The 26514-nt window shown below is 38.5% G+C and overlaps 1 protein-coding gene across 2 annotated transcripts in view; it reads left to right on the top strand.

Annotated features, from left to right (window-relative positions):
* CABCOCO1 (ciliary associated calcium binding coiled-coil 1) overlaps positions 1 to 25854 on the top strand; it is a 55152-nt gene extending 29298 nt beyond the window's left edge. The window contains exons 6-8 of one of the 2 annotated variants that reach the window (XM_027649549.1): positions 17937 to 18005; positions 18401 to 18541; positions 23111 to 25854. In XM_027649549.1, the coding sequence (XP_027505350.1) occupies positions 17937 to 18005; positions 18401 to 18541; positions 23111 to 23152 (252 nt within the window). In that variant the 3' untranslated portion in view covers positions 23153 to 25854. Of the gene's footprint in view, positions 1 to 3162; positions 3305 to 17936; positions 18006 to 18400; positions 18542 to 23110 lie in introns of those variants that run through there. The other variant, XM_027649551.1, reaches the window with a different exon arrangement.
* Positions 25855 to 26514: the final 660 nt, after the last annotated feature.

The raw sequence follows: 26514 nt of genomic DNA, 5'->3' as shown, positions 1-26514 counted from the left end.
ACCAGGAGAATCTTAATATTTGACAAGTGCAAGATAAAATGAGAATTTGTCTTGTGGATTGCTGGGGTTTTTTTTCTTTCATAGTAGCAGGAACATTGCAGAAACTAATAAGCAGCAAACCATATGGATTAGCATAAAATGTAGGAATCTGCAGTAAGGGATCTTGTTTAGGTAACAGGCAAGTTTAAAGACTGCATTAAACGTCATCAGGACATGGTGTATTGCACAGGGACCTGGGGGTTGCTCTGGGGACTGAGAATTAGGCACTAAAGTTTTTCAGAGGTCAGCTGCCATTTTAATACATTTACCACTTTGCAGACTATATTATGAATTGTTCTCATTTCATTTCGTAGCGAACAAATACAATTAAAAAGATAAACCTGCTTTCTTCCCTAACATCTGTTAGCATACTAGCAATTTTAGTAGCAAAATAAATTGCTTGATCAGATGAATATCAATAACTCTAAACTATACAGACATAGAATTTGATTTTTTTTTTTAATTTTCATATTCTCTTTCCACCAAATCAGTTGGGGAAAAATGGATGAAGAGTAAAGAAAAAGTAACATGACTGTTAGCAAACTAAACCCTGCTCAGTGGCATTCAGTTGTATGAAAGATCATTTTTATAGATTTGTGCCACTTACAGGATTCTGTGGGTTGAGTCTGGTAAAATCAGTATGCCAGGGGAAAAATTAAAGGTGCTCAGTAAGAGTACACTAAACTTGACTAATGCTACAATATGCAGTGCTGGTGCAGTAGGGTATTGCAGCTTCATTTTTACCAGGGTGTCAGACTGACTGTGTCAAGTACTTCCCTGTTACGGCCCAATTACTTGGGCTGCATAAAATCTCTAGTGTGACTCTAGTGTTCTGGTGAACTCTTCTCTTGGAACAGTAATTTCTACCTATCAAAACCATCCTGAATTTTAAAATTAAAGAAATTCTTGCAATAGTGACTTTTAGACAAATTTATCATAGTATAACCCAAGAGAAGGCTTTTAATGTCTGTGCTTCTGTTACTTTTGTCAAGTATAAATTTTGAGTGTGCAGTTAAGATTTACGGTCCAATTCAGGTGTCCTCAATCCCCTGTGCCCCAAGTCATTTCAAGGGAACTTCTGGGATTGTATGTAAAATAGACACAACATTACCATGGTGTGTAATGTTTGCAAAATTGCTCCTCAAGATGAAAGCTATTGCATTAAAAAATATTCTCCCTAAAATGCAAACATCTCATATTTACAGTTGTAGAAAATACTGCTACAGCTTTGTGATGTGTGAGTGTATTGTATGTATGTATAAGTAGAATATGAAGTGCTGGATTGGTTGATCTTGTGGGTCATTCCCAAATAAGAATTCATTTGAAAACATTTTAACTAATTGTGCTTTGTATTTTCTGTAGTGAATTAAGGAGCCTAGTTAGTTTTCAACATGAAGAGGAGGTTGCTGCAGTATTTCTGCAATATAACAGGAATTATATTTGTTAATATACTTTGGGAGCATTTAAATTCTAATCACGCAGACGAAAGGAAATTTCAAGTGATGGCAAGTAAATTTAAATTACACAACAGTAAAGACTTTCATACCTTTGAAAATATTTCAGCACTGGCTTTTTTTTCACTTGCTTTGATTATCCATGATCACAGCAGCAGAATTCTATTGCTGTTGCCATAATTTCTAAAGCATAACTGTGCTAACATGAAATATGTATGTATAGGTACATTTGCCAACTTGTTTTAATTTTGTCACTGACTTTCCACCTCATGTATTGGGAGGGGCAGCTGATCAGTACACTGGATGAAGGAGATATGCAGGCAACATTTGCAGAAAAAGTAGGGGTTTTTTTCCTGTGGTTTCCGCATAAAGAAAATTAGGTTTCCATCCCATAAAACGTGTCTCTGTGACCTCTGGGACCCCTCATTTTGCCAGCCAGCATTTGCTGGCTGTGCATATACAAGTGGCTCACAAACACCGTGTGAGGGAGGAATTTTATGCCACATAGATTTGCCAGCTTTGAGCAATGCTCTGTGTCAGGACTCACAAGCTATGTCCAAGTAATCTGATGGACACTGGAGCCCAGTGTATTTAGGATTTGTTTTCTGGCGATGCTTCTAGGTTGGTGTTTGTAATTATTCAAGTGTGTCTTGGCAATTCCAGAAGGGAGAAGTTAGTTCTACCGGGAGTACCAGACCTCTGGGCCTGGTGCTTTCAGTATCACCAAGGATGCCAGAGGCCTTTCCCACCTGACATGGAAGAGCATCTCACAGCCTGTTCTCTGCCATGGAATGCCTGTAATCTTGATGTTCCCTGGGATTGAGGACTGCTACCTCCTCCTCAAATTAAAACCACATCATGAGAATCTGCTATGAAGCATTGGTGTGTTGCCTTGTTATTATCTCTCTTCAAATTGCGGTTATTCCAGTATTTATCCTGGATCCTACTCTCTGTAGGGAGGCCAAAACTCCTAGGCAGTCCTTGCATATGAGTAAGGAGCATAAGGAGTTTAAGACATAACCCTCAGATAGTTAGTGATTCAAGTGTCTTTGGAGAGCAAGGAGCAGGGGTAACACTCGTATTTGAAGATTCTGTCTGAGGAAGCATTTTCCTACCCTTCTCCAGCTTGATGTCCTCCTACTATGAGACTTTCCACATCTTCAGCAGCACCTGCTTATTGTAAAAATGAGAAGAAAGAACTAAGCACAACTGTGACCAAAAATAGAATTCCCCAATTTTTTTTTTTTAGTACAGTGTTTAACCTCTGCTCTTTTAATCATATGCACAGCAGGGAAAAGGGGATGTGCTTTAACAACTCATCAGGTATTAAAGCAGTGCAACTTTTTAGCTAGAAATCATGCTATCAGTCGGAAGTAAACAATAAGGCTATGTATATTTAATTATTTAATAATTTTTGAGTTATGCTATTCTTTTAATTATATTAATCAGTCAGGCTCCAACACTGCAAGCCTTAGGGCTTGAAGTGCAATTTCAATGCTTTGTAATAAATTTGCCAAACTTTGGAAAAAGATGAAATGGCTTAATATTAAACATTTGCTTGATTTAAATTTTACTAACCCATGCACTTTATAATTCATATTCTTTCAGTGCAAGGTATAGCAGAATGATCATAGTAGTAACTGTGAGCAAGCATTCCTTTTGCACACAGGTTTTGCTTATAAACTTGATGACTAAAGGCCTGGAATATCGAGGGAATGCTAAAGATCTACAGAGCCTTTCACTTCAAGGTCACTGGTTCAAGCACACATCATTAAAGACACAAAGTTAACATCTGACTCCTGCTTCATAACATATATTAAATGAGCTAGTGGTGTCGGTGGAGACAAGGAAAGGATACAACCAGTTTAATAACAAGAAAAGAGGTAGGACTAATGGGGAGGTCCAAAAAAGAGGAGGAATCAGGAGACACCCAATGTACCAGGCTCCTGTCCTCCCCTGCCTGCAATCCTTAGGGCTGTATTCATTCCTCAGTCTGGGAAGGTTGTAGCTACCCTGCTTGGTCTCATTTGAGTTGAGCTGGGTAAATGCTAGGATCCAAGTAAGGAAAGGATCCAAGGAAAATTCAGGTAGAAGATGGTTTGATGATGAAGTAATAGTGAACCTGGTTGGATGCTGCGAGAGCCCCACACAACAAGCTCCTTGAAGGGAGCTGCACACTGATATCCTGACCACTGGTCGTTGCCTCAGACATATAAATCACAAGCAGAAAACTGTTGGCCTTGGTATCCTCATGCCTGCCTTCCAAGTGAGTAATTACAGCCTGCCAATGGTAATTTCCCGAAAAAGTTAATTGCGGGTGGTACTCTCTCTTGATCAGTTGTGCAACTTGATTGCTGCTTCAGGCTCCTTTACAGAAGTACTTGCTTTTCAGTGATGTGATTCCTTGATGTGAGACCTTTAAGAACATTAGGTGTGTTTAGAGGAAGGAGTTTGTGTAACAGGGCAGTGATTTTTATTAGCCACTTCATATATAGTTGTCAAAATGAAGTAAATTGCTTTTGTCTGCTCTAAAAAGGGCATTATTTTTCCTGCAACTGTCTTTTTCCTTTTTTTTTTTTTGGTCTTGTTGTTGTCATTGTTTTGAAATCCGGGCTGAGACTCGATCCAGGATGTCTTTATTTAATGTATACACAGGGTTTAGTGAAAAAAGTTATTTTAGCCATCATAAAGGAGCCCCATGACTTCTCCTTTCCATGGTAGATTTAGTTATGATCATAGGCAGAAGGAAAAAAACCCCGAAACTTCACATATGTAGTTACTTTATTAATAAACTCTCTTAAGAACATTTTGTGAGTAAGAATGGAAGTAAGGTAAGAAAGATCAGAGAAGGAGAAACTCAGTCTTCTAGACAAGCGGAGATACAAATGAGTTTCCAGGAAAAAGTGTAGAGATATGGAACCCTGGCTTTGTTTGGTTTGTTTCTTTTGCCCTTTAGCCCTTGTTGCTTGTATAACATAAAGTTTTTATAGCTTTGGAAAAGTTTTTAGTCACAGGCTTTTTATGGTTTTAATATGTGTATGCATTGAAAAATATTTAGTAATATTTTATATTTAATGTGGGATTTTCTTTTTATTCTCAGCACTTCTCTGGAGAAGAAACCGTTTTTGGAAGAACTCTTATCGATCTGAGCCACTGAATTAGTCTAATGTAGAAGTTGTTAATTGATAGGTGGTTTCACTTAATTGTAATGGAGAAAAGCCATTGAAAGATTTTTTTAATGGATTTTTATGAATGAAATTGTGGTTTATTTTAAATAACTATGTGATGCTCAATGAAAGGATCTCTGGAACTTTCCTGAATATTTTATTCAATAACCTTAGCCCACGTTTGTTTTTATGAGGAAAGAGAAGTTCCAAGAATGTCTTTTTTTAATTTAAAATGTCAAAAGCTTCTGTATAAAAATACATTTCAACCTCCAGGTATTCACACATTGCAAGAGTATTATTTCTTTTCATAAAAGAATTCATCTAAATTCACATCATAATGTCTTTTTCAGTAACAGTTTAAAATACAATCAGGGTTGAAAAAAGGAAGGAGTCAGAGGTCAAAAATTAGATATTTTTAAAATAACATAGGGGGAAACATGCATAGGCTATGTCAGTTCTTTCCTGAAAGAAAACATGATAATTAATCCCTCACTTTGCACCTTGTTTTTTTCACCTCCAAACTTGAATACAAAACTTTTTTTGACATAATAGCCAATTGGTATTTAAAATTGTTATTATCTCTGTAAGAAAAAGACACGGACTTGAAGTAATTAAAAAGAAAAGAAAAGAATTCTTCAAACTCAGGTTATGGCAACCTGTGATATTTGGTTGGAGAGTTTTTAGGGTTTAAAAAAAATTGACCCGACAGAACTTTTATATTTCAAAATATTAGTGCATTAGCTTTATTGGAAAAAGCTGAAATTGTGCAAATGACCTCAGTAATACAATTTGGACTACAATTCCCGGAATGCTCATGAAGCTGACATGTCTACATGTTCTTAAAAAGTCATAATCCATCATTCTGAGGCTAGATCAATGGACTATGACTTTCTGATGTCAGATCTGTGAATTAAGGCTTTTTTGAGTACAGCCTACTACCCAATTATTGCCCCTATTCATATATTATAAATCATTATTCCTTCACCAGGTAGTCAGCAGTTTCTATTTCCTAAAGTTTCAGAGCCTTCTTTTTTTAACCGTTGTCGCACTCCCATCGAGCAATCAAAACCAGAGAGTGCTGACCTGAAAAATAAAGCTTCTATCACAGCAAATTGTTGAGGGAACAACAGTCATTTCTAATTCTTCAAGTTTCTGTTGAAATAAAGGGTATTAGATTAGATTGAAACAAATCTCATCCCCTTCCTGCACAAACAAGCAATATAATAAATTAGTACAAAAGTTGTTGGCAGGCATTGACTTCATTTTTAAGTGCTCATGCCTGACTTTCTTAAAACTGATGCTTTCTTCTGAGAAGTTGACTTTTTTTTTTATATGAAGACTGATCGGCTTCTGATTTAAAGCTGAAATTTGCCAGCGTGCTACCTTGATTGTGTCTATTAGGTGCTGTTAAACTGAAGTTCCTTTGAATGAATTATTTATAGAGTAATAAACGCACCTCTAATGCAATGGAATATATGATAAAAATAAAAAATGCTTTACTGTAACCTGTTTAGGTGTCAAATAAAAACACATCTTGAACAACTTTATTAAAAGATATTCGGAAAAAAGAAGAGCTGTTTTAGGACCTATTGTGTATCCAGAGAAGTCATTAAATGAAATGTAATCATGCTGTGTTGGAGAATTATCTCAACAGATTTCTCAGGCTAAGGGAATTTAGGTCTAGTCCATGTGGATGGAAAAAATCAATAGTATGATCTTGTTTTTTATTTCATTTTGCTGTACTGATATTCTTCAATAGGATGCAGTTTTTACACTAGATGGCTGTGCATAAAATATGTCGAGTCAGTACATTGCTGGTGGAGTAGTTGTCAAAAAGGATGGTGATCGATGGAAGGGAGGGTGGTGTAATGAGTGTGGTATAATTCATCTTTTATTAACTGTTTGTTCTAGTCCTGTGTCTGTCGTGAGAGAGCTGTCACAGTGCTGGCTGGTGCCTCAGTTTCTCCTTTGGGTGAGCACATGGATTCTAAAATCTGTGTCCCAAGGACTATTTCTGTGGCTCTCTCTTGAAAAACAGATTTGTGTTTCTTGTGTTACCCCTGTTGCTCTTCAGTCAAGGATGTTTCTTAGAAACTACGTGAGAAAGTTGACATGGTATTTTCTATGTCCTGCCATTAAGTGGTTGGAGGGGGCAGTTGGTAATGCTTTAATATGCTGTAGTTTAATTCTTCTTGAAGGAAGACATTGTCTTGGCATATTCATCTAATTCCTTATTGTTTATTTCAGGAGTTCTGGGCATTAATGGCATCTTGCTCCCACCTTCCTTATCCTCTTACCTCTTTCACATTTTCAAATTTTGGCCACTGGAACTTCCAGGGTGCTGCAGAGCGCTGGAAACAGCTGGTTTGTTGGGAGAGAACAGGAATAATTGTTTTATGAATGCTTCTGGAGAAAACACAATTTCAAAGACAAGTGCCAGCACAGGGTTGCCAGGAGCTCCAAAGCCTTTCTTGTTTCTGATGGCTTTCCAATGTGACACAGCTTCAGAGCCTGGTTCTGCTGGCGGGGAGTCTAGTGAAGCTCCTTCTGCCACCCACGGAAGTGGCTCCAACCCATTTTCAGATTTCCTGTGAAATGCAGATGCCCACTAGATGGAGACACAATATTTTATACATTAGTGGCTATACAGATGGTAATCAAACCCACCAGCTGCTGCCTGCGCGTTCCGGGCACCTCGCCAATTTACTGGCAGTATGTTGACTGGGAAGCAGACAGTGACACACTTTGATCGAAAAACTTGTATGATGATTTTTTTTGTTGTAATATTATTGTTTTTTTTTTAAAATGATAAAAGAGATCAAGATGTGTATCTTGATCAAAGGGTACTGCTGTCTGCTTCCCCATCAGCAACTTCTAATTTATAGAAATCAGATTGCATGGAAAGCAATCAGTAAAGGTTTGAGGCCTTTCTTGTTCTCGCTGCCAAGACATGCTGACAAGTGAGAAAATTAAAATCAGAGAAGGTAGGGAGAGAACTAGTAAAACAGTGGTTGAAATATAATTATTTAAAGCTCATGATTTTAATAATTTTAGGGCTGTAAAAAAATCCAGTTAAAGTGTTCAAATTGGCTATTGCTTATATTATAAGAGCGCCTTAAGGTGTTTTCTCTGATGGAGAGTGTTACTTTGAGACTAATTTACCACTGAGAGAGAAATATATCTATTATTTGTTGTCTCGGAATAATAACCTGTCTCTGGTCCTGAGGCCAAGTTTTTCAAAGGCACCTCCTATCAGCTCTATTTCCTCCACTTGGAGTTGTGCATCTAGTATGATTTATTAGGGTGTATACATGATACAATGAACACCTGCAAAGAACACTTAAACCAGTCAGTCCTATAAATGTGAAGATAGTGTGTGCAGAGGGACTTTCCTGAAAATTTGTCTATCATACTTGGTAAGGTCTTTTCCCTTCAGGGTCTCTAGTAGAGTCTTTTCTCTTTTCAGCTCTTGGTATTGACTCCTTTAAAAAACTTTGGTGTTTTGTTTTGTTTTTTTTTATCTTTGGTCCTTCCAGGCTTAAACAACAATTACCAGTTACAGATATATGTGTGTGTATATATATATATGTGTGTGTGTATGGACTGTGTCAGCTGGAGAAAGACTGTTTTGGTGCACAAGTGAATATTTCTGGCCAACATAAAAACACAAACCCAGTAACAGGGGTGAGCGTTGCTTCGCATTCTGCCAAATGTTAAAATCAAAATGAAGAATCATATGATAGAAGGACCTGGGATATATGACATTTTGTCTAGCTGGAGCAAGGGATTATAGCCTGCTGTAGGTAAGGAAGTATTTCTGGGCATGGCTCTGCATTCTCAAGAGAAGATGCTGCTCTTTGGTGCTTGCTCCCTCTAAGTACCTATGTCATTGCTATTTAGGAAAGTTGCCAGGAAAAAGGTGCTACTGAAAGGAATAAATAAAACCCTTTGACATCATTGCTTCATTTTTTTTCCATCAAAAGCTGACACATCATCCTTATCTCATCAGGCAAACTGTGTGCAAATTTCATGACCACGTTTTCTTTGCCTATTTTTGTAGAACAGTTTCTCAGAAAGACAAAGCATGAGGGAGGGAGAGGAAAGACTGCAGTGTACAGCTCAATCCAGTACCCTTTGGATTCACTTAGTCTATGGACGACTCAAGATTTTAATTTCAAAGTTTGAAGCATTTGCTCTCGATTCTGATTTGTGTTAGAATTCTGTATGATTGTGGAAGCCTTTGAACAAATGTCAGATTTTTGTTGGATCTGTGACTTGGATGTGTGGTAACTTTCTAGAAGATGCAGTTAACAGAATTTGTAAGGGATAAGGAGTTAAGTGAGTGTTGTTTGTTTGGTTTTTAATTGGAGAGAAATTAGTGGGTAAAAATGTTTGTTTCTTCTCATGCATTGTTTGAACAAATTCTAAAAATCCACAGTGGCTTATACGATTTGTCATGAGCTTCCCAACAAGTCAAAGCAGAATGAGATTTATGCTCTTTTTCAGCAGAAACCATTTCATACCCCAACAGAAATGGAAATGACTGTTCTCAGAAGCCTTCCAAGTCAAAGTGGGAGGAGATATTCTGTAAGGAGATGTTACCTTCTCAAAAACAACCTCACATCATCCAAGGTGTGGTTGGCTTTGGCAGTTTGCCAAGAGGAAACTTTAGTACCAGGTTTCAAATCACCCACCAAGTCAAGCTGTGCCTAGGAGGCAAAGCTTTGATTAACTCTTGCATTCACCGGACTAACCCTGCCCCGACCCACAGCTGCGTTTTTATTTAAGGTGACTGACAGTGTTGTAGGAAGAGCTAAAGCCAACATAGGCACTCAGGCTGAGGGGCAGCATAAACAGATTTATGAACACGGACATTACAAGGAGAGCCTGTTTGCAATGGGTTGTGAAATCCAAGTGTCACATAAGGAAGCAGTGGTTTCTTTTTACTAACAGGCTGTGGTTAGAATGCTGCTTACATCCAAGTTATATAGAAATGGAGTTGTAAAGAAGTACCGGTATCTTAGACTTATGTGGGGGTTTTTTGTGTGCTGATCAAATATACTGGGGTTAAAATTGACTAGTTTCACATAGAGAGGTAACTGAAAACTGTAACTCTGAAATTTCAGAGAAAAACTGGCTTACTTCTGCACTCCCAAATTGGGAAATGTATTTTAATAGCTTAATTTTTATGATAAAAACATGAAAAAAAAATCCCTAAAATAGTGTCAAATCAATTTTCTGATAAAATAAATTTGTTTTCCCATTTGTGATTGAAATGACCTACAGTAAGATTTTTTTTTTTTAACTAGGTACTAGGTGTTAATTAAAAATATGGAAATGGATTTAAAAAACCTTGCAGTTCACAGAAGAAGAATTACCATAACTGATTTGTTTTCAGAGCCATGCCTGTTTTGAGATGTTTTTAAGATGTCTAAGTTACTGGTTGTTTTTCTGCATGATTGTTTCCAAAGCAAAATGTGATTCCAATAAAAACAGTAATTGAATTTACAGTCCACAGGACAAATTGTTGTTTTAACAGAAACTTACACACTCAGGCAAAGACCTTATGTTTTAGGTCTAATAACAAAGAACACAAGCTCCCCATTTTTATGTGGCCATATATTCTGAAAAGTTTTCTAATGTGGCATATTTTTTTAAAAAAAAATCTATATTGTATTTTTTAAATTGCGTGAGCAGTTTTTTCCCCCCTCTTAGCTCTGGATCAATGTTCCTTAGGTTGCGTTGGCTTGGTTTTTGTTTGTTTGTTTGTTTGTTTTTTAATGCAACCTTTTAAATGTTAGTGCAGCTATTTTCTGTAGCATCAGCTGGGGATGGATCAATATAGACCAGCCTATCCACATCTAATGCACCTGATGTCTGAGAGGAGTTTGGAGGGAGCTTGTTCCTCTGGGTTTTGGTACTGAAAGAATGCACAGAGCATGGGGCAGTTGTGTGAGGGGCTTGTCCGTGACCAGTGTTGCATGGAGAAAAGGCTGGTTTCTGAGGAAGTAGGTAGGAAGGGAAGACTGTCCAAGAGCAGTGGCAGACAGAGGCAGGAGGTGGAACCTCTTCCAGCATCAGGCAGTGACTGTACTTTACTGTATCAACAGCAAAATATTAGTTTTCTGCTGTCAGACATTCTCAGCAAGAGCTCCCAGTCATTTCTTGAACCCCTTTTGCTATAAAAGGTGAAGTTTTTCAAGTTTTCCCAGGTTTTTGGAATCTTCTTTGTGCCTTTCCTGTACAGTGTATCCAGTTTGGATAAAGCCTTAAGTCTGTTCTTGCTGAACTTGGAGAAACCTGGTGGAGTAACACACAGCTTCAGGAGCACGTGCTGCTTTTAACTGGTGTGTGCAGAGCATGAGTGACACTGGAGATTCACACGTGCTGGAAACAGGCACATCTGCCTTTTTGGTAGTCTTAGGGCTGACCCTGTGGAACAGTACGAGTTGGTGAGATATTGCTGCATCTTGGATGTAACACCTGGAAAAAAGCAGTCCAGGATAGTCTGGTGCTGGTAATCTTTGCTGAGACCCTACAGTGATGATTTCAATTAAAAACAGGAATATTTCATATTTCCCAGCACCAGGCAAACCAGGGAGCCTGGGTGAGGAAGCCAGCTTTCCTAAGTTCCCCTAGGGGAAAGGGGAGGCAGCAGGCTGTGCCTGCTGTGGTCCAGGGCAGGTACGTTAAGCAACTCTTGGGTTCTTAATTCATCTGACTTGCTCTGACTGTCTCTCAGGAGAGGGAATCATCTTTGCACTTCCTACCAGGAGGAGTTTAGGGGGTTGACAAAGCCCCCAAAGCAGGTGTGATGAATACCAGCCCCCTAAGCAATTTAATTCTTACAGGCCATTTTGTTGCCAAATGCACACGGTCTCATGCAAATTGTTTTTCTGAGAGTATGAAATTGCAGCAAATGTTTATAACATGTTTGAAGCCTGGTCCCAGAAACAGGTACCGAGATGCACCTGGCCAAGTGTGCTTTCACATTTTTTTTCATAACACTTTCAGCATTCATATCAGATCTTTTCTCATTAAATTATTTGGAAAAAGAGATGTACGACAAGGAAATGTAAATCTCCAACCTGATAAGGTGAATGCCACCAAAATATTAGAATGCCTGTTGTTCATTGGGTTCAACAGAACTCGCTTTTATGGTTTCTTCATGTGATCACATGAATAATAAAAGGAGCCTTAATTTTTAAAAAATGTTTGTAGATCTAGATAGGTGGTTGTTGTGGGAAAGGTGTTTGTGGTTTTTGGTTTTTTAAATGGCTTTAGATCCCTGTTGGTTATGACTCTACAGCCAGAATAGGAACTGCCTGCTCTTTCCTTGTTTTCTGGGTGCCCTTGAAGTGGAAAGTGGGGGTTGGTGCTTTGAAGAGCCCTGACATGCAAGAGCTGCGCTTTCAAGAACTAAAAAAAAGGTTTCACTCCTCCCCAAAATATGTATGTATTATTTTTAAAAGGCTTTCATTAACCTTGAGCATTTAAAATGATGAGACAGATCCTCAAAAAATCATGAGTTACTTAAAAATAATTGTTGTTTTGTTCCTTTTCCTTGCAGTCTAGTTTTTGAGCTCTCAAGATTTATGGTTTCAATCTTTACTCTGCAACCATAAGAGCTAGACACTAACTTTATTTTTAAATGAAAGCTGAGATTCTCTTGTAATCCCATAACACCAGGAGATTTGGCAATGCTAAATACAATGTGAATTTAGAGTGACCATTCCAAGGTGAATCATTTAGTGATGTGTTGTCAGCATAAAAGCGAACTGAGGATTTTTTTTTATGCCTTTTATTTTGTCTTTCTAAATAATCTGAAAATTGGCAGTAATAACTGGAAGCTTGGTAAAAGCAGTAGAAGACAACTGCAGCCTAGTAAAATCAGTATTTTTTTTTGTTTCTGGTATGTTAGGATATTCTTACAGAATCTAGGTATTAAGGGCATTCTGCATTTAGATATCTCTAGAGAGGAAGGCTTTGGTTGTTTTTGTAGAAGCACCCTTTTCTACTCAGTCAAGCATTAAAATTGGCAGCAGTTCCTGGAGTAGAAAGAAAATCCTGGTTGTTGCCCTCATATAGTTGCTGAAAACAGTAAGAGGATATGTAAAAGCTTTAACTCCAAGGAAAAATATTTATAACTGTGACAGTGTGTTTCCTTACAATAATTTATGGGCAAAATGTCAGAAAGGAGGAACACAAGCTATAAATAATATTTCTTATGTAAACATAACGGCAGTAGCAAATTCTTTTTATTTAAAAATTAATATTGATGTTCATTAATATAAATTACCACATTTCAGATGACTCTGATGTCCTTGAGGCCAGATGTCACTGACTGATTTACAGCTTCCTGGGGGGAGGAGGAGATCCTGTTTTGTCAATGTAGGCACCAAATTGCTTCAGATAGCTATTTTGGACTAGATTAATTACTAATGTATTGTCAACAAAGTCAATTCACATCTCATCTCAGGAACACGGAAAACTCTCTTTAAAACATATTAACGTAGGTTTTGAAATGCAGGAAAAAGAGCATAATGCCTACTTTTGACTCACTGAACTTCTGTCTCATTTAGGAATAGTATTTTGAAAACTCCTGCCCAGGAACATGCACACAGAATTTCCATGTGCATCATTAGCAACTCGGGAACATACTTCAGAGGCAGAGTTTTAGGCCCTCATTGATCTTAATTCTACTTTTAATATTAATACAATTGCATACAGCAAGGGCATTTAGAAGGAAGCTCTGCCATCTTTGCCACACTACAGCGATAAAATAATCTGGATTAAGTTTTTGAGCACTTCCTAAAATCCTTATGTGTAGTGTTGCTGCAAAATAGGATGGCCAATGTATTTGTGGAGGTACCGGCAGCCTCCCAGGAGCCTCCTGTGGGAACGGCTGGTGGGCAATGCCTCAGCAGGCAGGTGGGGTGGGTTTGTTGTGTTTGCATATGCTGGCAGGTTAAAGAGGAAGGATGAAAAAAGGCTGCCTGGTTTGAGTCAGTGCATCTCTGTCCATTAGGTATTCATTCAAATCCAACCACATGAAATACAGGCACCTAAACAAACCATCTCTTGAAAGCGCCTTTTGTTCCAGCCGCTGAAATTCAGCACATTTGTAGGAGTGTGGCTGGGCAAGCTTAGCATGAATAGCAAACTAATGTAAATCCAGTGTTACAGAGTTTTTTGATAGCAAATCTCACATATATATGAGAGAAATCTGTGGAGGTCCCTGGTAGCACAGGATCCTGTGGCCTACAACTGGAAACTACGGAGGTGATATGAATATAGAGAATAAAACACAAAGAACTCCCTTTTTAAAATGCATCTGTCATTCATATAAAATCAAATCCATATCCATGGAAAGGCTTTGAAAGATGTTACAAGGCTTTAGAAATGGCCCATGCTGAACATGGGATTTTTTTTTTTTTTTTCAGTCCTTATAAATAATTATTTTCCTATGTTTGGTAAGATTAACTGCAGAGAATTTGTGTTAAGACTGTGTGGAAAGGAGTACAGAATTTCAGATAATATTAAGCTTAGAAGGTGGTTTCAAAATGTTTCTGTGATACAAAAGCCATGTATTAGAGGCAAATGCACCACCCCCTCAGTCTCTTTTCTCGTTTATGAAATAAGTAAACATAAACTCTAAATTCTCATTTTCAGCAAGTATGTTAGTAAATCCAAACTGACCTTGACCTTAGCTTTGCTAATTTCCAAACTCTGATATTTATTCCTGAAGTAGATTGTTTCCTTTCATACCATGTGCATAAAAACTGCAAACCTTTCCAATGACTTGAATTAGAGTGTAAGTAAATAGCTGGTTTTAATCTACATAATATTTTGAGAGCAGACGTTCTGTGCTATGACTATTAAGATATACCCAGCAGCCATTTCTATAATACTAAAACCTCTTATATATATTATTAAAAGTAATGCTATCAGCCAGGGCTTGTTTTATGCCACAGAAACTTAAATAATAAAACACAGCGTGGATAAAATCTGCAATAATAGTAACTTAAGCAAAATTAATTTAAGTAACAGATAACATCTGGGGGGAAATGTAATGGTATATTGGTAAGTTATGCAAAGCTAATTTTGTAATAACTACCACATCTGTGGAACTCATCTATTAGAATGCTTTACCAATCTTTTTTTCTGCCATTATCCCATTTTAGAAATTTTCTTGTGTACTATTTTATTATCTTTTCTCTGCCTACATTTGTAAAAAGGCATTTTGCTAGCCATGAACAACAAGAAAAGTATGTGGTTTTATGTACAGAACAACACTACACTTTTTATACTTCAGTCTCTTTATGCACACTTGTGCTAGAAAGAATTCCAGAGTGGAATTGTGACATGGGGCTGTCCATGGAGAGCAGTGCCTGCAGTTCTCAGCTGGCCTGATATAACTGGGGTGGGAAAGTGAAGGTGACGCTGAACCACACTTCCCAACCAACCTCTGCTGGGTGTCAGCTCAGCCTCCAGCCTGCTCCAACTTGTCTGGGTTCAAGTGGCCTTTTGGAACCCCACCACACCCAGGAATTAATAGGAATATTGCACTTAATTCTTCCTCCAGCTCTTTCAGAGCAGCTGGCACTGATATGCCAGCTACATTTGTGCGATTGCTTCACAATTCCTTTATGTCTGAATTCCCATGGACCCACCAGACCACAGTGTGCAGGAAAATATTGCCAATTAATTTTAAGGCATTATCATCTTGCCAAACTGTTTCTCACATTTCGATAGTTATATTGATTCAAGAGGACATTTTGAGTCATACATCTTTGTCACAGTGAATAATGCTCACATAATGACAAATCTTCAGGAATTAAAAAAAGGAGGATGAAGTTTTTAATGTAGGTCAGTGGAAGTAATTCACCATAAATTTACTCGGACTTCAGAAACCAGCAACATTTTTTTAAAACCACTGTAACTGTATAAAACTTACTGTGTCTCCTTCTCTGTTTTTAAATAGATTTTACTACAGAACCATTGGTGCTATTAAACATGAGGTTTTGTTCAAAGGAAACACAAAGACTTAATTGTGTTTTTTAAAGGAAAGTATTGCATCAGAAGGATTCATTTAAATACGTTTGTTGGCTTCGGGCTCTCACCACAATTCATTCATTCTAATTTTCCCCTGGACTTGTTAAGGACACAATGTATAGGAAGCAGCAATGCAGAATGGCATTTTTAGGTCACTATATTTTGGCTGTAAACTGTAGAGCTGCTCATAAACTTCTTATTACTAAACAAAATGCTTCATATTCTACATTGAAGTTGCACAGTCTTTTAAAAAAAACTTTTGGCTGAATGTTGGGACTATTATGGCTCATTAAAGAGACTAGTTCTGCTGTAATTTAGTTATTTCTTAATGATCCAAGGGTTATTATTAGACATGGAACAGATGACTAAAGAATGGCTCTCTGTAAAAAGACGCAGTGAAGTAAAAATATTATTCTAAAAAAACAGAACCTCTGAAAATCTTATCCATGCTACAAAAAAGTGTTTGATCAGCTTGGAACTGATTCTAAAAACCAGGTCTTTTTTTTTTTTTTTTTTTTTTTTAATTTGGACCAGAGGGAATAAATGTAATAATGATTTAGTCTAAATAAAGAAAATTTTGAGTGAATAGGTAACTAACTAACCAAAAAATACTGCTTTAAGGAAGCAGAAAGTAATTGTGAATTCTCATCTAGTTCAGCTAATATTTTAATAAGAAAATATAAGGTAAGAAATCAGAGAAAATGGATATAGCTGCTAAATCAAAAAGCTCTAGTTTAAAAAAATAGAATTTGAAAACAAAGAATCTTTTTATTTTAGCAAAAATACAGTTTAGCTCAGCTTTTTAATTTTGTTGCAAAACCCAAACTTTCTAGCTATTCCTTTTGTGAGTCCGTAGGCACTAACACAGTGCTGAAAATTTGAATTACAAGCAATAGAGGAAAATGCTTCTATAAACCTGTTTTCCTCCCCACTTATTGTCTGCAAATATTTCTGTCAGCCTTTTGGGTTCTTATAAACATGGGCTGATACTGTCTGCCTTTTTTTTTAGCGAGCTCACACATGACAACGAATCTTGAAGATAGTGACAATGTCCAAACAGAAGTTCTGAAAAGCTTTTAGGACTACAAAAGAGATTTTTAATGTAATAAAGTGGCTAGGTCTCACTTTTTGTTTTCAATTTTTGCTATCACTTCTGTAGATGCATAGAATCTTTGATATTTTCAGCATGTGTAACTGTAACAAGTAACTAAATAAACCAAATATCAACCTAGCCATGATTTCAAAAGCATGGGGAAATTAATTTATGGGAGCTGCAATTACCCTGATGTGAATTAATGTCGTTTACTTACACCATCCAAGCAAAATCCTGTTTGTAATCGCTGACTCAGAACTGGAACATCTGCCTTGTATTCTCGATGGGCACTTCCCCTTTCAGAGGCCCCAAACATACAATTTTGGTGTTATTCCCTGTTCCTTGCATGTTCAGATATGCCTTTTTTCGCCCTGTTTGGCACATATGTTCTCTGTCATCCTTTTTTTTTTTTTTAATAGGACACAAAACCTTGTCCCTTTAGAGGACGTGGGGCTGCCTTCTGCATCATTTCTTAGAACCTGAGCACTAGGTTCTTCATCCAGCTGCTCTGAGGGGGAAAAGCCATTCCCTCCGAGCATTCCTGGAGCTGCAGCTCACACACCAGCACAATACCAGTGAGGTTCCCATATTCTCAGCAAAGGAGCGAGTCGATGTGAAGCAGCAAAACTCAGACCATTAGCAGCTCTTAAATTATAGTCACATATTAAAATATTTTTCTTAGGGCCTTACTTGATGCAGTGTCACTACAACTTTAGTCCAGCTGACTCCTTTGGTAGAGCCCTGCAATTCCAAATTGCAAAAAGATCCCTGTTCAGAGGTGACAAATTTGCACTGGGAAGACAGCACGTTATCTAAGCACCGTGTTTTCTGAACGTAATTATCCACATGAGTAAGAAGCTGTAGTGTTATGAAATTATGAAAATCATCTGTTCTTTCCAACTATTATAAAGAGGGCCCCTTGAGAGGCAGCTAGAAATTAAAGCTGATCTATAATCATTTTCAGAATGCATTCCAGTTCTGAGCACCTGGATAGTAACAGAAAAGGTATTGTTTTTTGTTGCTTGCCAGGCATTTCATTTCCATTTTAAAAAAACTGCAAGAAACCTCTGAGTAATGATTAAACCTGAATTACTCTTTTTCTTTTTTCTTTTTTTTTTTTTTTTCTAGCACCAGGAGTATGGGATTGGACTTGACCAACCTGCAGTTCCCTCCTCAGCTGCAGCAACAGAATCTCAGGTGTAGGGTTTTGTTCCTTTTAATTTATTTTGGGGTTTTTGTGAGCTATTTTCCTATGAATTCCCATTGGAGCCCAGTCACTGATGACATTTATTCTCCAGAATATAACATACATTCTCTTCTAAGATTGAATGAAATTACTTTTAATGCATTAATCAGTCAGCAGAGGACATTTATTTGAGACATCACCTCTGGGCTCTCCCCCCTTGTAACTTCATCACCTCAGGACCTCTCTGCCAGCCTGGGCAGCGCAGGGACTGCTGGTCCCTTTCAGAGCAGCACTTCCCGAAAGCAACTCCATGTATTGTTGCATGTCTTTGGCTGGTGCTGTTTGGTCTTGTGGAGGGCAGGATGATGTTCTAACTCACGTGTTTCCTGTGGGTGGTCGCTGCCAGGGGTCTGCTCAGGAGGATTACCTGGAAGAGCCCTGTCCAGAGGCAGAGTCCTCCAAGGCAGATGCTGTGGCTGGTGTCACTGCTGAAGATCAGAAGTCTGCAGAGTGTGAAATCCCAAATGAAATTATTGGCAACCTTGAGGTACTATTACTAGAAAGCTATTCACTAATTCTGTCTATGGTTAATTCCAGAACAAGTGGTGGATCGATCTAGCTGAAAAAACCAATTATGCGCAGATACAGGTGATCACAAAGGTTTCTACGAGGCCTTGAAAACAGCATACAGGCCTACATACCAGGTACAAAGCCCTCTACTCAGCGCTGATGGTCAAACCCTTCTAACAGATAAAACCTCCATTCTGAATCGATGGTCTGAACACTTTCAGACTCTTTTTAGTACCAACCGTGTAGTCCAAGATTCAGCAATTCAGTCCATCACACAACAACCAGTAAAGTATGAACTGGATACTGCCCCCACTTTAGGAGAAACCCTCAAGGCCAAACAGCAGGTGAAAATCGGCAAGGCAGCTGGGGTTGATGGAATTCCACCTGAAGTCTGGAAACATGGGGGCCTTGCACTCCACACCAAACTCCACGAGTTTGTGGTGCGCTGTTGGGAGCTCGGTGAACTACCATCAGACCTTCGTGATGCTGTCATCATCACTATATATAAGAAGAAAGGTATTAAATCAGATTGCTCAAACTATCGTGGTATTACTCTGCTCTCCATTGCTGGCAAAATCCTGGCAAGAATACTCTTGAACAGACTAATACCCACTATAGCAGAAGGAATTCTACCTGAAAGTCAGTGTGGTTTCAGAGCCAACAGGAGCACCGCAGACATGGTATTTGTCCTCAGACAACTGCAAGAGAAGTGTAGGGAACAGAACAAAGGTCTCTATGTAACCTTTGTTGACCTCACCAAGGCTTTTGATACTGTGAGCAGAAAAGGTCTGTGGCAGATTTTGGAATGTTTAGGTTGTCCCCCCAAGTTCCTTAAAATGATCATCTCACTCCATGAGGATCAGCACGGCCAAGTCAGATATGGCAACACACTTTCTGAGCCCTTCTTAATTAAGAATGGTGTGAAACAAGGCTGCGTTCTCGCTCCTACCCTATTCACCATCTTCTTTAGCATGATGCTCCAAAGGGCCACAGCAGACCTTGATGATCAGGACGGTATCTACATTTGATACCGTACTGATGGAAGTCTATTCAATCTAAGGCGACTGAAGGCCCACACCAAGACATTAAACTACCTTGTCCGGGAACTGCTCTATGCTGATGACGCCGCCCTTGTTGCCCACACAGAAGCAGCCCTGCAGCGTTTAACATCCTGCTTTGCAGATGCTGCTGAGCTCTTTGGGCTGGAAGTCAGCTTAAAGAAAACAGAGGTCCTCCATCAACCTGCACCTCAGGAAGTCCCCCATCATCCCCACATCACCATTGGCCAATCAGAGCTCAAATCAGTCCAGCAGTTTAATTACCTTGGTAGCCTCATCTCCTCAGATGGTAAGATCGACGGAGAGATAGACAACAGGTTAGCTAAGGCATATAGTACTTTTGGAAAACTCCACAAAAGAGTATGGCGTAATAAACACTTGAAGAAAAACACCAAGATCAGTGTTTACAAAGCCATAGTGCTGTCTACTCTCTTATATGGTTCCGAATCATGGGTCATCTACCGCCACCACCTGCGTCTTCCATCAACGCTGCCTCCATACAATTAACATCCGCTGGTCAGATTATGTGACCAATACATCTGTACTAGAGCAAGCTGCTGTCACAAGTATTGAGGCCATGTTACTGAGAACGCAGCTGCGATGGGCCGGGCACGTCTCAAGGATGAAGGACCACCACCTCCCTAAGATCCTGCTCTATGGTGAACTTGCCACTGGCTACCGCATGAGAGGAGCCCCGAAGAAAAGATACAAGGACTCCCTGAAACAACATCTCAGCCTTGGCCATATTGATCACCATAACTGGTCTACTCTGGCCTCAAATCGGGAGGCCTGGAGACACGCCATCTATAACGCAGATGTCTCCTTCGAGAACACACGCAGGATCACTCTCGAGGAAAAAAGGCAACACAGAAAGAACCGTGCCTTGCAGAATACACCATCTAAGGAGTCTTTCTGCTGTGCCTTTTGCAATCAGATATGTCTGTCACGTATTGGCCTCATAAGCCTGTAGCAAATGTGGATAGTGCCTTCCCAAATCTTTGTTCGCGAAGCCTAGCCATGATGAACTACGGTTAATTAGCTAGCTCAGCCTTAATTAATATAAACTGTATTCGTGCTAAAGCTGGCAAAAAGCACATCCATATGCTGTAAAAATGTGAATTAGCCTCTATAAATAACTCCTAGTTTAGTCAGCTTACATGAGATAAGATAAAAAATATTCAGTAATATAACAACATATATCTTCAGCATTACTATGTGTTAAGAAACACAGGCCAAATCCCACTCTCGGTGATGTCAGTGATAAAATTCCTTCTCAGAGGTTCAGGACCAGCTGCTGTGATGGAGTACATGAAATCTGTGCTTAATATAAATTGTTTGATGCATCTGTGTTACACATCCTTCAATCTGTGTAAGAAAAAACAGATTTAGGCCAATTCTAAGCTTTGTTTGGTCAACGCGTGACTGTACAAGAGCTGCCTCAATGGAACAGATCAGGTGTCAGTATGGGGGCTAGAGACCCTGAGGGGTCCATGATTTCTTTCTGTGGGGTTCATGAAAGGGAAGGAAGCTATTGACACTGAACTTAAATAAGAAATTACTGAAAACAAACCGACTAGAACAGAGTTCCACCAAGGAACTGCTGGAATTTGGTCTTATTTGCAACAACCAGGTGGCACTTTGAACTTCAGATACAACACATTAGACACTATTGACCAAGCAGCAGTTTAAGAAATAGCTAATATTATCTGAAAATATTATGATGTTGATAAGTTCTTTTACATAGACTACACATGAATGGAGAATATAGATAAGAATAATGATGCCATCATTAGATCTATCTGTTTGATTTCATACTCCATTTCAACATGTCTATAGAAACAGGAGGGAACCTCTGGCCTGTGTTGTCTTATTCCTGTCCCTACCTGTAGAAAAAAAATAAAATTCCTGGTTTTCACTTGACTTTGATGCCATCAGTGTCAGTGCTAAGAGTTTTTTCTTTACAAAAACTGCACAGATGAGAAAAAGGCTTTATTTTTTTCTTATTTTGCAACTCTGGGTGTATACACAGAGAATAATTTCCCTTCAGTTTTTAAGTCTTTCACAAGTGTATCTTTTTCACCTGTTTTCTCAGTTTCTTGACCTCTGAAGTCATCTTATAATGAGATTTTTACCTGATACATGATCAAACTCATACCATTTTTTTGTTATGTGTGAACTGTGATTTCACAGTCTGCATTGTGTCTTTACATACGCATTAACAATGCAGCTGTTGCTCTAACTGAGTCTAGAAAATAACTTTTATTCTGATATCACTCAGTGGTCTCAGCAGCAGCCATAGTGAAGGAGGGTAAAAGAGGATTAGCCTAAGGATCAGTGTTCCACAGCAGAACAACTAAATATACACACATAATGTAAAGGGGTGAAGACATATTTGGTGATATTTGAGGTTGGATTGACTGTAGTGAAGGTCATCTGCAAAGGTACAAAATTGACAGGGAAATTCCAGCCTTTTGGTTCCAGTCTGAGCTACTGAGAACTTTGAAAGCGTTTTAACTGTCGTCATCTGTTGATAGATTGCAGAACAGCGCTGGTAGGGACTTCTGGGACTGACAAGACACAAAGTCCCTAAAATGTTGCATGTTTCTGGGACAAATCCATTTGCTTTATCAAAATTGCCTGAATTCCATTAAGAATGCAACTCTTAAGTTTTGGAATAGTTTATGCAGAGTTTGTAAAGGACCTCTGAGCCTGTTCCACTTGTCTGAGCAAAACTTTGTGACTCTTAAAGTCATTGCACTCCTTCTGTCTCTCTTGTATTTTTGGAGTAATGAATGCTGATATTGAGAAATATATGTAAATTGCCTATAAACCTCCAGTATTTGTGGCCCTTTATCCAGTGATCCCACATTTCCCAATGCCATAGATTGCTAAACATTATCACTGCCAAAGATTTCGCTAAAATATGTCCCAACACTTGTACCTTCCCCACAAATGCTACATTCCAAATTAAATGCTCCATGTCTACAGCAGTCTGAATTTCCAGAACGAGATACACATTCATAATTTTGCTTGTAATTCAGTCAGACAAGCAGCATCACAGAAGTATGTTTTTTATTGTTCTAATTCCAGCAATGTATCAATAAAACACATTACACTAGAGAACAAACATCTGCAGCAATGGAAAACAGTGGCAACAACCAAATCCCAAAGCAATCTTTCTGGTTTGGTGTCTGTTGGTAAAGGCTGTCTGAGAATACAGGCAAATTATCCTATCTCCCAAGGCAAGGTTACGTGAGGAATGGCTGTCCCAGATCACTTCCTGCTGATGGCAGCCATGCCATACATCGGCAATGTGATAATGTGTTATCACATAAGTCCAGGCTGGAACACCGTTATGTCTGCAAAACAGGAAGGTGTGTAGGATAATGTCTGCCTTGCTGCACTACAGTGTGTCAAAACCACAAAGACAATGTGCAGCCCAAGATAGCTCCATCATAACCACTTCTTTCTTTTGATTTTCTTTACAGGCAGATGTAAATGAAAAGCTGCAAACACAGGAAGAAGCTTAGACTCGGAGAACAGAAAAATTAAAAACTCCTAAATAGCCAGATAAGAAAGGCAATGCTGGGTTTCACAGGAATGGGGCAGTAGGGGATGGCACGCACAGAGCTGGCTCCCTGCCTGAACATAATTATTTCTGTATAAAGGAAAGTGGTTCTGTTAACATTTACCTAGAAGTAGTTCATCTCAGTTCCTCAAATTTACTGTGTTCTGCCAGCGTTGTTGTTTAGTTTAGGCTTAAGTTGAAGATTATAAACAGAAGGATACAGAATCAAAACATGTCAAAGTTCAGTTTATTTCTGAATAGAAAATCTAACATAAAAAAAAAAACTGTTGAAGTTTCATTCTCTTTCATTCTTCCAGTTGTGAAATATTTAACAGTTTCTGCTTTACACCAATGGCTTTTTTTCAGGAAATGTTGCTACAAGGAGAATACATAGAGAGGAAACATCATTTTGAGTCACTGCAGATATAAGGAGAGAATTTAATTAACATGTAATTACACACTTTTCACTGTAGCTATTCGTTAATAATATGTATGTTATTTCATTTTAATTTGCTTCCTAAGCTTTAAAACACACTTAATAGCTTACACTTCTTTCTTTCCACCATATTAAAATTCCATAAATGAAAAGTTTGCACTTCAGCATTCCCAAGAAGAGTTCCTTTAGATTTCAGGAGAATTTTTTCTGGAATGCATGTAACCTTTCATCTGAGAATGTTTCCATATTTTTTCCAGACATTAGAGAATGTTTCATACTCAAAAGGAATTCAACCAAATAAATGACCTCAGAAGAACCGGTTTAACATCTACATTTCAGAACTGTGGCCTGTATTTATTGTGTCACAGAACTCTGTGCCCTAGAAAGCATGTGAAGTACAAGTCATGCTTTGAAGCGTAAAGGCTGGATTGGATTACATGTTTAGTGGAATATTTGAGAAATAGAGTGTTCTATTCATTACATTTTCATATTTGTCTCCCACTCAGTAAAAAGTTTGTTTCATTTCATCCCCGTTTTTTGATGGTGGTAAATGAAAAAAATTGGCAAGCCTGACTCAGTCCAATCAAAAAAAAAAAATAAAATGGCTTGTACCGTTTTTCCTAAAAGGTCTGATTTGGTGATGCCTGCCTTGCAGGGGCTGCTCCCAGTGGGCATGGGTCCAAGTGTGCAGCTGGAAGGGTCGTTCCCATGTGCTGGTCAGTGGGAAGTGGTCCCACAGCTAAAGACCACATCCAGTACTGTGCCTGGGCACCAGCAGCCTGGGTGTGCTCTACAGAGTTCGAGTCACATGTGGACTCTGAGCTCCTGTAAAGAAATGGTTCAGTGTTTGAAGTGGACGGAGTCTTTTACTGGGTCTCTGGGCACTGAGAAAGATTGTTCCCCTGGTGGGTCATAAGGAGAAGTGAGCTCTGTAATGATTCACTTCCAAGTTTTCTTGGTTGCTCTTTCCAGTGCTGACCAGGAAATTACTGTGAGCTTCCTTTCAGCTATTAACAGCTTATTCTGCTTTGAACACTGAAGGAATTCCTGAAACATTATTAGTTTTACATTTAAAAAAATAAAAATTTTGTTCCTGGTTGTGTTCTTTTGTTGTTTTATTGCTATGAAATAAAACTTTTTTTGTTATCAAAACTTTGTGAAATCAAAATGTCCTTTACTTTAAAACATAAATCCATCTCCCAGCACACTATGCTAATGTCACCATTTCCCTGGTTTTGAACTCAAAGATGAGAACAGAACTTTTGAAGAGAGCTGTCCATATGACAAAGAGTATTTTAAATACTTTTTAGTGAAAATGTGTTATTGGCAATTTAGCATTGTTTAACACTTCAGACCTAGGACCGAGGACTGCAGCATTCCTGCTGTAGAGCTAAGCAGAAAGGACTAGCTGTGATTTATGTTAAGACCAATGCTAAACAAAGGCTTTTGCCCATAGCTCTTTCTCTCTCTCTCTCCCAGATTTTGTGGAACCTCTGGGAAATTTTAAAGTGCTTTGAAGATGAGAAATTGTATATGAACATCAAGTAATACTGTGATGATTTGTTAGCAGTCACTACATATGCATAACAGCTGAGGTAGTGCAGAAATCCAAAGTGAAGTCCAAATCCCACAAACTATATTTGTAACCATCTTTCTGCTGAACTAAATAATGCTACCAATAAAAAATAGCCCCTGGGATTTTTGGGGAGTGGGAAGGAGGATGGTGAGGAGGCTGAAGGGGGGAGGATGAGTAGAAGGTAGACGTAGCATCTCTCTAAGCAGTCAGAGTGCATGTTCTGACACAGCGTATGAACATGGAATTGAAGAATCCTTTAATGTCTTCAGAATGTTAATATGAAATGCAAAACGTCATGCTTTGGATAGATGGATAGGAACAAAATGTTCAGATGCAATATGGTGCATTAAGAACAGTCTCCATTCTGCATTCCTGGCTTTTCCATTGGTTTAAATCAGGCTTGCTGTTTCTCCAGCCTCTTGTGTCATGTTGAGTTACTGCTATAGTCATCTCTAAAAATAATTATGCTGTCATTCCTTGAATCTACAGTTGAGGCTTTGGTGTAACAATCTCTGGTTATTATTTTTTTGCCACACTGTTGGTGTAACAAAGTTCGTTACAATGCACATAGTTCTTAACGGGTTCCAACCCTGCAGAGCTCTCAATTTAAATCAGATCTTGTAGAAATGAAGGGAAGAGGTGTCATGTTCTACCTTCTTTGGTGGTTTTCCAGGGGTCAGAGGACAGACGAAACAGTATATTTTCTCCTATATAAAGTATAAAAAGTATATATAAAGTATATAAAGCATTTTCATGGCAAAATACTGGTCTTTACTAACATTTTATAATGAGAGAGTGAACAACTAGTAATTATCCTCTAGTAAAAGAAAAGCTCTATTTTCAGGCAGTGCTTTCCTGCATTATACTGACAGAGTGATGGAAGCTTAGATGGAAAGCAGATTTTCTAGTAAGCAGCTGGCTTGAAGGTGTTGGGTACGGAGACAAAAAGAGAAAACAGTTTTTACCTGTTTCATAGTGTTTTGTCACGACCTTTTCTTCTCAAGCCTTGCTTCCCTTCTTCTGTGCCAAAACTTGATTTGAATTTGAAAATTACCCCATTGTTTCCTTCCTAAAATTGTAACTGGCATTTCTAGAAAATTTGCTTTCCCAGAAAAGCCACTGTGCATAGGCTTCAAATTCAGCTTTTCTCAAGTGAGAAAAAGACATTTTCTTCAATAACCTCCACTGCCAACCTGACCACAAAACATGGGCAAAGTCAGCATTGACCTGTTTAAATCAGGCTCCTCAGCAACGATTTGGCTGAATTCAGCATCACCCAAATGCATCCCTCCAGGTGTACCTGTTGTACTTA

Source organism: Corapipo altera, unplaced genomic scaffold (assembly GCF_003945725.1).
Source record: "Corapipo altera isolate COAL_440 unplaced genomic scaffold, ASM394572v1 53, whole genome shotgun sequence".
NCBI lineage: Eukaryota > Metazoa > Chordata > Aves > Passeriformes > Pipridae > Corapipo > Corapipo altera.
The sequence above is the reverse complement of the archived record's forward strand: the minus strand, read 5'-3'. Positions and strand labels throughout refer to the sequence as shown.